Below are 11,303 nucleotides of genomic sequence, written 5' to 3'. Positions count from 1 at the left end.
AGAAATCTTTTATGACTGCTAGGCTACATGAACAAAGAAATACATCAGTAGACTTCCCCTTCTGTAACAAAAACCTGTATAGTAGCTTTTGATACAGAAATTGAGCGAAAGTGAAAAGGAGAGAGAAAACAAAAACAAGACTGTAAAGGCCAGAAGAATTTCAGGACGTGGAATCTCCCAATAGGAAGTAAGTCAGCTGTGTGTTGTTGGTCGTGTTGGACTGGCTGCTATTACATCACCAAACGGAAACTGAAAGCGCCAGTGGCATATTAACATTAACCACATGGAGCTGGTTTATTGGGTTTTATTGCCAGGTCGGAAAAAGGATTATGAAATTCCTTATTACTAATATAATCTTGTACTATTAATAACATATTAAATCCTTAACTATCTAAAAGCCATTAATGAACAGATCAGTAATTCACAAGAATTTAATTATGAATACATATATATAAAAAACCTAAATCAGTTACATGTTGTTTCTAATTTAAAAGTACATTAAGTTAACTAATGGTCTGTTAAGCATAATATAAATGCAATATAAGATGAATTAAACTTATAAAGTGAAACAAACAATGCACAAAAGCATTATTTTAATGTAAGTGTAATAGTTTTTGAAAGCGTAAAGAGGATGTACTATGTATTGCTATTGAGCATGCAAAGTGTGAGGGTGTGTATGTGTGAGTGCTGCGTTTGTAGGCGAGTGTGTATAAGTGTGTGGGTGGAAAGTTGGTGTTTGAGAGCTGAGAGTGTTCTTTCCCCTTTCAACCAACCTCTGTTCCTCAGACTGGTTGTTCACTGACATCACTGGAGTTTCCCCCATCTTTAGTGTATATAAACTTCTTGACCAGCAGATAACTTCATTTTAAAAACTCACACAATAAGGAACAGATCTCAGAGAACTAACAGCAGCATGGTGAAATACGAAACAACGTTAGTAGATCTGGAAGCCGGCGTAGGGGGAGTTTATCAGACAACGGTGGCACCTGTACCAGTGAAGTCCTCCAAAAGCTGGATATGGAAGACAGTCGTCGTAATCGCTTTTCTCGGCCTCTGCGCCACAGCAGCGGTTTTCTTCGCCTGGCATATGACGGTAAGATTGAAACTTTGTTGTGGGTCGAGACATTATTCAAGTACATTACAGTGTGACCTCATTTCAAATGAGTCATTAATAAGCAACATTTGCCATGTCTTTCACAGAAACCAAGCCAAGGAGATATTCCATTCTTTTCAGACAAACAAATCAGCACACCACCAGGTAAACAACATTCCTAGCATTCCATCTCTGTTAGCACTTTTCAAAGCTAAATCTGTCTTTATCAATGACTATTTTACAAGGTGGCATTTTTGTATGAATTCGTGTGATGTGATTTGTATGGAAACGTACGATTTTTAAACCCTAAACCTAACTGTCAGAGGGGCGAATTAAATCGGACAAATTTATACAAATTAGCCACCTGTTCGCCAAAGTGTAAAAATAATAATTGCCATGAAATGTTCTTTTTACATCAGTGTTTTGCTTTTCTAGTTATTTTACACTTTAATTAGCTTCTGTTGTTAGACTCAGACTGTGAAACTGACCCCAATCCTCTTTTCTACAGAGCACGGAAAAATGCTAAAGCAGATCGCTGAGAAAACAAAGGCAGCCATTCATTTACATGGTGAGTCTCAAACTGTCTTTGACTTTCTCTGTGCACCGGTCTCATACACGTCATAGGTTATCTCATTTCAAGGGACTGAATTGAGTATTCTTAGCCAAGATCATCTTATCAGATACTCAAAAATCTGAGATTTCTAAAAAGAGCTGCTAAATGGCCTGTCGGATGCAACAAGACTGAATGTTTAATCAAACATTAGCTAAATGTGGATTTCCTAGTCTAGTGGGAATTTATCCAAATACAGTAAAATAGAGCTTCCTCACACATATTTACTTCGCCAAGAGGTGGGGACATTCCAATAAAATGTATGATTACTACATTGCATGCTCTACTGAAGATACAGACTGTGATCATTAACCCAAACACCCAAAAAACCTGAAACAGGCTCACTTCAATGCTAGTTTATGATCTCAGATTTTAAGATTATATATTAAACACAGGTAGATTTCTCACAGGAAAGAGTTTGAATGCCGTTTTCACCATTTTGATACATTTTAAGTGCCACCTTCTCACACATTTATCTTCTCCATTCCCAGGTCAGCGTACAGGCGACCCAAAGCAGGAATCACTGCAATGGATCAGCGGCGTGGATCAGTCATTTGAACAGGGCGGTCTTAAGCTGGACAACAACCAGATTCACATTCCTGCCGACGGCCTTTACTTTGTGTACAGCCAGGTGTCCTATGCCATACAGTGCAATATGGACGAAAGCGACGATGAAGGTGCAGCTCAGAGCTTCCTCAGCCACAGCATCTGGCGTGATACGGACGCAGTGGGCATTCCGATGCCTCTGCAGAGCTCTGCCCACTCCGTCTGCCAATCACACGAGGACGAGAAGACCACCTACAGCACCATCTACCTCGGTGCCGTCTTTCAGCTAATGGAGGGCGATAGGTTGTCAACCAAAACCACCCGTGTGGCAAGCGTCGAGGAAGATTATGCCAAAACATTCTTTGGCGTGTTTGCGTTGTGATTTATTAGCCACATGAGTCAAGTGGCACTGGTACAAAAACAAGTGTTTTATGTTAAAACTCTGAAAATATGTTCTCAGGGCATTTGCTTTATTTGTTGTTTGACTAATGATGAAAGTCCTTATTGCATCATGAAATTGTTTTGGTTCTAAAACACATTAGATGCAGTGAGAGCCATGCACTGAATACCATGTACTCAGTCATGAGCACTATAGCAAGGGCACTACACCTCGTATACTTATTTTAAGCTAATGTGATGTTTATTATCTTGCATATTTCGTTATAGAAATAGTAAGGATGTTCAAAAGAATTTTTTCTTTTTGTGGATTCTAGATTTATTTATAACTTTTGAGTGTATTTAATGTATTTTATTGAGTTATTTATATTTATATATTTATTAATGATTGAATATGCTATTATTTGGAAAATGAATGTATTGAAATTGCTTGTTGAAACTCATCTGTGATTCTGACATTTTAACAGTGAATAAACAAGAAGTATTACTGCAATGCACTTGACTTGTCTCATTCCACTCAAAAAGAAGAAGCTTGTGACAGGTCATATGAACACAATGGGGAATTTTTGTATTCCAGTACGTGACTCGTGGTTCTTTATCCTCCTAAAGTCTGACTTCCTTTTATTTGTCAAAAATGAGGTCGCGGCTTCTTTCTCTTTTGAACGTTTGCGGCTTTCTCACAGGTGTGATTAGAAAAAAGCCCACAGCACTGATTAACAGGATTGCATCACTCTCCTGTTTTTCTCATGAAGGGTGGAGATCTCACACTTTAGTGCAACAATGTAACTGTGAATTCCAGAGAGTTCTTTGATCTGAAAGGTTGTCTACTGAACAGACTCTGATATTTGTGTCCAAAAACTACTATTTAAAATCCAAAATGAAATAGTTTAGTTGCCTTCAAAGCTAAAATAAAAAGTCTTGCATTTGTGCAAAAGATTATCAGACTATAGGGAGATATATATACACACACACATATTATATATATATACACACACACTTTTTTTTTTTTTTTGGTCATTTTTGCCTTAATGTTGAGGTAGGATAGTATAGGCGGCTGGGGCCTCAACAAACTTCCAATGTGGCCTCAAGGTGACTTAAAGGATTAGTTCCCTTCTGAATGAAAATTTCCTAGCATTCCATCTCTGTTAGCACTTTTCAAAGCTAAATCTGTCTTTATCAACGACTATTTTACAAGGTGGCATTTTTGTATGAATTCGTATGATGTGATTTGTATGGAAACGTACGATTTCCTGATAATTTACTCAAACCCATGCCATCCAAGATGTCCATGTCTTTCTTTCTTCAGTCGAAAAGAAATTAAGGTTTTTGAGGAAAACATTCCAGGATTTTTCTCCATATAGTGGACTTCAGTGGGGTTCACCGGGTGGAAGGCCCAAATTGCTGTTTCAGCAGCTTCAAAGGGCTCTACACGATCCCAGATGAGGAATCAGTCATTTTCTAAAAAAGATACAAATTTATATACTTTTACCTACAAATGCTCATCTTGCACTAGCTCTGTGATCCGCACGCATGATGTAATCACGTTATAAAGGTCATGCGTGACGTAGGAGGAAGTACCGTTACAGTGTCTACAAAGCCAACATGCAAAGATTAAGCCAAATGCCCTTTACAAAAAAAAAGGGTAAAACAACGATATCGGACGATTTTGAAGTTGGAGGAGATGCGCCGACGTATCGGCCAACAATTGGTATCAGACGATAAAAGCTATTTTTATCACTATCGGCCACCGGCCGATGATCAGGGCCGATTATATCCTGTCAATCAAGAGGGTGCGAAAAAACGTGTTCAGACTGCAACTCATACATACTTTGTGTGAAGAAAATCACTCTGGTGTTGAATTTCTTCTTCTTGGCGGTTGGCAAACCAGCTTTTGTGTTGAATTTCTTCTTCTTCTTCTTGGTGGTTGGCAAACCAGCTTTTGTGTTGAATTTCTTCTTCTTCTTCTTGGCGGTTGGCAAACCAGCTTTTGTGTTGAATTTTAACGCATTAACAGTTTAAAAATAGTGACGCTAAAGCAGGCTCTTTTTGACCCTGTGAATCACCCGTATTTCAAGCAAGGGTTGCCAGGTCTGGGTTTTTATTTTTAGCTACATCAAATATTATTTGTAGCGCCTTCCGTCCAATAATCGCAAAAGGCTTTGTGCTTTGTTACTTCTGATAAGAATAAAAGTTTCAATTTTTAAATTCTGTCCATTTTATCATGAAATTCAAACAATAAATGGCGTTTTGACGCTCTTAAATGTGACGTGTCAGATCACTGTAACGCCTCAGTTCAGCTCGGAGCGCGAGTCTTTTCTTCCTCTTCAATACAAGTTATATCTCGAAAAACATGCATGAAAATCAAAGGTATGTTGAAAGATATAGCCTAGTACAACTTACCAGAATGTATCACGTCTCATGTAATCACTTTATTTGTGCTTCAACCGTGGAAAGACGTCAATAAAACAGCTTGTGAACAATATGTCACATCATGTCAAATTTACCTCAGGAATGTTTTCCAATGTTCCTTAGCTCTCTCTATATATAAAAAAAAAACACTAGAGAGGAGCTTATTTACTGTTAATTATGTTTGTGTAAATTTGCCATGAAGACGACAAGTGCTTATGAAAACTACCTTATGTGATACTAAGTTTTATACAAACATTTCAGTTTTTATTTGAGTGTAATTATTATATCTGAAAATAAACAGCAGCTGAATATAAAACTTCTGTTGTTAATTGTAACCTCTAATATTGTAGTGTACCAAATGAGAGGGTTCCCTGTATAGTTTGCAACATTATTTGGGAGAGATTTTTTTTCCTTAAGAAAAATCAAACAATCGGCTATCGTTATCGGCAGAGAAATTTAGTAACGGTGCACCTCTACTTTCAACGTAATGCGTGGCGCATCGCAGAGCAGTGCAAGACGAGCATTTATAGTTAAAAAGTACATACATTTTAATTTTTTTTAGGAAATGGACGATCGTTTAGCTAGATAAGACCCTTATTCCTCGTCTGGGATCGTGTAGAGCCCTTTGAAGTTACATTGAAACTGCAATTTAAACCTTCAACCCGTTGAACCCCAGTGAAGTCCACTATATGGAGAAAAATCCTGGAATGTTTTCCTCAAAAACCTTCATTTCTTTTTGACTGAAGAAAGAAAGACATGAACATCTTGGATGACATAGGGGTGAGTAAATTTAGAAAATTTTCATTCAGAAGTCAACTAATCCTTTAATATTCAACAATATTACTGATCTGACTGCAGTGACACTATTTGATGAGAACTGAACTGAGCTGGATGATGACATCACTGTGTGGGGGGGGAGTATAGAGAACTGACAGAAGGAAGGTGTGGGGAAGTCGGGACTGGAACTCAGGTCACCAAAAGTGCAACCGCGCTACATGTTGGAACGCTGCCCACAAGGCTATTTGTTCCAACTATTACAAGTACTTTTAAAAACCCTCGTCATCTTTTGTTTTGACTTCCTTTGTGGGGTTCAAGCCTAGGGTTTCACTTGTCTTGCATTGTTCTTATGATTGTTGCTTCATCAAGAACAATCCTGGCTGCACTCTCAGTGCAAAATAATGAGTTTATTGAATGTTGACATCCAGAAAGTTTGCATAATTAGAGAAACTTTCTAAAACTTAACATACATAGTTTTTGTCAGTTGAAAAATTACAAGAGAATTACATTATTTATTATTATGTTTGGAAGTATTAAAAAAACTCCTTGTGGTACAGTGTACACACCTGACTACTAAACAGTGCATTTAAGGAAAATCCATAACTGCTGCAACAGCAGGGCCTTTAGAGAAATAAATGCCTTAGAATAATAACAACCATCCCATGTACGTCAGCGGTGACTCCACACAGATGTTTACAAAGAGCCCCTCCCATCCGTTCAAAAGGCACTGTTTCAGTAATTACAGATTGTACCTTTACCGTGTGTCAAGTGTTACAGTATATAGTCACACACCCTGAGCTACATTACTAGAATGCTGAAATACTAGAGGAAATGATGTGCTGTACTATGCCTAGCTGTCCAGTCTGTGAATCATTGCTTGTTATATGTTAGTTTATACATGAGTACTTTTCATACAAGAATGAAACATGCAGCAATGCACAACTCTGTCCGAAATTAAAATCCCATAATATTGTATTACTGTGTAAACAAGTATTACATGATTGTCTTACTATAGGAAATAAAGATTAATGTAATATTGCAATAAATCCAAATATACATAGAGATTGTCCACAAGTACAAAATTTTAAGCATTGACTCAACTTGTAATAAATAATAATTAAAAAAAATAAATAAATACAAGAGGAGAGAGTCAATAAAATTTTATAGATCTAAGTATGGTTATAGTTTTGATGATTTCTGCCACTATGACTGTTTATGAAGTGATATATAATTGGGAAATAATTGGGAAAGCTTTCAAGCATAACGTACAAAAAAGTGGTTGCATCCCTTACGATGCATATGAACAATTGTGAAGAGCACTCATTTGTCTACTGATACTCGTAAGAGGCACAAAATAATTGTTAAACAACAAGTGAAAAATAAAACATCAATAAAAAATTGAATAAATTAAGAAATATTTAAACAGTGACTTAACTTGAGAAAATAAATAAATAAATATTGCACAGACCAAGTAATGGTCTTGAATTTAGAAGAAGAAATATATATATATATATATTTTTTTTTCTTTTGTTTCTCCCACAGACCAATAATCTGGACAGAGTGCTTACAGAGGAAAAAAAACAAAACAAATCATCTTGTAATGTTGTGTGACGTGAGATGTGTGATAAATCTGGCCCGAAAGTGCAAAAGCTACTGAAGCTGTTCATAGGCCTGTGCTCAATTTCACTCAAACTGTGACGTAACAAATCACAAACATCATGGATGACTTGACAAACAAAAAAGCCATTAGCGATGATTTGATCGGGAGTATTTGTGACTGTACGCTAATATGAGGGAAAACAAAATGCTTTATACAGTCCAGGCCAAAACATACTTCATTCTTTCTTTTCCATTTCATTCCACTCCACTTCTACAACTACAGTGGGAGCAGGAGAGGTTGAGACAAGGACAGAAAAGCCATTAAAGCACCCTGGCACACGGCCTTAGGGATTAGAGGAGAGAAAGCAGAGGAAGAAAATAGAGTATCGACCAGACTCGGGTCAAATACTTTTAGGAGTGAGTAAATCACAGGTGCAGCTAAAACCTTGCCTCATTTTCTTTGTGAACTGGATGAGTTAGAGCAATTCATCTGATACTCTCTGTTGATGCAATGCAAGGTCTGTCTCGTTAAAGTGACAGTCTCTTCAAATGCTAAGCGAAGCATGGAGACACGCTCTTCTTCCTTCGCTGTCACTCAACAAAATAATTCAAAGAAATGTTTGACCAGTTCTGGCTCCAGCACCCACACAATCCTTCCTAAACACCCATGTCCTAGTGCTTAAAAGACGCCTTTATCCAAAAGGATTTACGGCAGTCCAATTGCAAAAACAGTCAGTTCCCCTTGAAGAACTCCGGTTTAAGTACTATGGTCAAGGGCAAAATAATGACAGAGCACAAACGAGATTTAAGTAACTCTCGGCTTGTCTACCAGAACCTCTAGCATTCGGACAGCAGTTTGGCCTTTATGTTAGCATTGTTAGCTCTTCAAAGAATATTACAGGTTCAGTAAAAGTTAAGCTCAACTGACAATGTTCATTACCACAAAAATTGCCATTTGTCTTTTTCTTAAAAAAAAAAAAAGAGCAAATATCTGGGTTACATTGAGGCATTTACAATGGAAGTGAATAGGGCAAATCTGTATATTTTTGAAGTCGCGATGAAATGGAAGTAGCGACAGATCGTTTTTTTCTGTATTTTGATGCACATTAGAGTGTAATGGATTCTCGAAAAAAAGGAAAATTATAGGGCGGGGACTTAGTTGTATGCATCGGTTGCGGATTGAAAGTGGAGGCAGAGTTTGCAGGGGTGGAGTTTACACTGACAAAATGACTAAAATCATGCATACACTGCCAGAGAGAAGTCTGCAATTTTACCGGAAGGTCCAGTTATGACATTTTGATTAAGTATTATGAGATCAACAATGAGACATGTACATGGCTTAATTATTCATAATAAGATCTATAACATGCATTTAAAAAAAAGCATGAATTTCCCGTGACTCAACAGGAAACGCAGAGAATGGATGAATGGAAAGGGTGACTTAAATATGATTTTAGAGTGATAAAATTGCTAACTAACCTTTTCTGTGTAAAATTATATTGTATTTTACAACCGTCACCATGACAAAGTAACACCATAAACCCTGAAACCCTCAAACAACTGTAAAAATGATGATTTAAACCGCTTTACAGCTCAAATAATACACTGAATAAGTGCTTTTTTTTTATATATAAAAGCTTCACATTTCAGAAAAAAAATGGTCCAAAAATTGTCCCCATTTACTTCCATTGTGTGTGACTAAACTGGGCAAGCCAATATAAAACATTTTTATGCTAATTAACATAAAACAACACATGCTGTCGCTGGAGCTTAACTTGTAATGAATTCAGAATATTCCTTTAAAGAAGGTTTGATTAATGGGCAAGAAAAGATATTTTCTGACATCATTGGTTTTTGTGGCTAAAAGGAACTGTGAAATTAGTTTTCGTACACACTGTCATTCAAATGTTTAGGGTCACTAAGATTTTTTTGTTGAAAGAAATGAATACATTTATTCAACAAGTTTGCATTAAATTGATCAGAAAATGACAGTAAAGGTATATACAGTACGTTACAAAATATTTTTCTTTCAAATAAATGTTTTTTTTAACTTTCTATTCAACAGACCCTAAAAAAATATCTCAGATCATGTGACACTGAAGACTGGAGTAATGATGCTGAAAATTCAGCTTTGCATCATAGGAATAAATTACATTTTAAAATATATTAAAATAGAAAAGAGTTATTTTAAATTGTAATAATATTTCAGAGTATTTCTGTTTTTACTGTATTTTTGATCAAATAAATGCAGCATTTATGAGCATAAGAGGCTTCTTTTAAAAACTAAAAATCTTACCAACCCTAAACTTTTGAATGGTAGTGTAGTTGGAGCAGAATGTGAATTCATATAAATACAGTGAAAATGTTTTAAATAATATGTGTATTTTATAGCTGAGATAGGGAGTTATCAAAAGTAAACAAAGAAGTCAGGTTCAGGAATGTCAGAAATCTAAAAGCGGAGTTAAAAACCCACCAACTTCAAAATAAAGTACATAAATTACCAGTTTCTAGATACAACTTTACATTGCCTTCTTGAGATTCCACTGTCCTGGACTCATTTGTACAGCAGGGGCAGACGGCTGTTGTGGCAGTTGTTCCGACTCAGTTTGCCCTCGCCCTGGTAGAGGTTGGAAGAATTGGAGAAGGACGGAGGCAGGGATTGTTTGTCCGTTGCGGGGGAGTAGCTGGGGGGCTCCGCATGAGAGGACGGGACGCTGTGGTTCTGGTTCTGATTCTGGACGGATGTGCGTCTGCGAGAACGCAAGGCCTGACGTTCTGCAAGTTGATTCCGCAGCTCTGTCACTCTTTCTTCCTTCTGTACAAAAAAAAAAAAAAAAATGTAATTACCAATCAAATTAAAAACATATCTTGACTTTGAATGTGCCACATTTGAAACTTTACGAATAATAATAATAATAATTATCTCTCTCTCTCTCTCTATATTATATATATATATATATGTATATATATATATATATATATATATTTATATATATATATATACACACAAACCGATCAGGCATAACATTATGAGTACTGACAGGTGAAGTGAATAACACTGATCATCTCTTCATCACAGCACCTGTTAGTGGGTGGGATATATTAGGCAGCAAGTGAACATTATGTCCTCAAAGTTGATGTGTTAGAAGCAGGAAAAATGGGCAAGCGTAAAGATCCGAGCGCATTTGACAAGAGCCAAATTGTGATGGCTAGACGACTGGGTCAGAGCATCTCCAAAACTGCAGCTCTTGTGGGGTGTTCCCGGTCTGCAGTGGTCAGTATCTATCAAAAGTGCTCCAAGGAAGGAACAGTGGTGAACCGACGACAGGGTCATGGGTGGCCAAGGCTTATTGATGCATGTGGGGAGCGAAGGCTGGCCCGTGTGGTCCGATCCAACAGACGATTTACTGTAGCTCAAATTGCTCAAGAAGTTAATGCTGGTTCTGATAGAAAGGTGTCAGAATACACTGTGCATCGCAGTTTGTTGTGTATGGGGCTGCATAGCTGCAGACCAGTCAGGACGCCCATGCTGACCCCTGTCCACCGCTGAAAGCGGCAACAGTGGGCACGTGAGCATCAGAACTGGACCACGGAGCAATGGAAGAAGGTGGCCTGGTCTGATGAATCACGTTTTCTTTTACATCAAGTGGATGGCCGGCTGCGTGTGCGTCGCTTACCTGGGGAACACATGGCACCAGGATGCACTATGGGAAGAAGGCAAGTCGGCGGAGGCAGTGATGCTTTGGGCAATGTTCTGCTGGGAAACCTTGGGTCCTGCCATCCATGTGGATGTTGCTTTGACACGTACCACCTACCTAAGCATTGTTGCAGACCATGGACACCCTTTCATGGAAACGGTATTATCTGGTGGCT

General features: G+C 37.6%; 2 protein-coding genes across 4 annotated transcripts in view; one reads left to right on the top strand and one right to left on the bottom strand.

Moving 5' to 3' along the window:
• Window positions 1–765: 765 nt before the first annotated feature.
• tnfb (tumor necrosis factor b (TNF superfamily, member 2)) lies at window positions 766–3,138 on the top strand. Its single transcript, XM_051862354.1, has 4 exons — window positions 766–1,093; window positions 1,201–1,258; window positions 1,602–1,661; window positions 2,195–3,138. Exons 1-4 carry the CDS (start codon window positions 914–916, stop codon window positions 2,629–2,631), a joined length of 735 nt encoding a protein of 244 aa, XP_051718314.1. The 5' UTR covers window positions 766–913; the 3' UTR covers window positions 2,632–3,138.
• Window positions 3,139–6,219: 3,081 nt separating this feature from the next.
• The window catches only part of gabbr1a (gamma-aminobutyric acid (GABA) B receptor, 1a), a 74,899-nt gene continuing 69,815 nt past the window's right edge, over window positions 6,220–11,303 (bottom strand). For all 3 annotated transcript variants that reach the window (XM_051862343.1, XM_051862342.1, XM_051862344.1), the window contains one exon: window positions 6,220–10,245. In XM_051862343.1, coding sequence (XP_051718303.1) covers window positions 9,985–10,245 — 261 coding nt within the window. In that variant the 3' untranslated portion in view covers window positions 6,220–9,984. The remainder of the gene's footprint in view (window positions 10,246–11,303) is intronic.

Source organism: Ctenopharyngodon idella, chromosome 15 (assembly GCF_019924925.1).
Source record: "Ctenopharyngodon idella isolate HZGC_01 chromosome 15, HZGC01, whole genome shotgun sequence".
In the NCBI taxonomy this organism is placed as follows: Eukaryota; Metazoa; Chordata; class Actinopteri; order Cypriniformes; family Xenocyprididae; genus Ctenopharyngodon; species Ctenopharyngodon idella.
The sequence above is the reverse complement of the archived record's forward strand: the minus strand, read 5'-3'. Positions and strand labels throughout refer to the sequence as shown.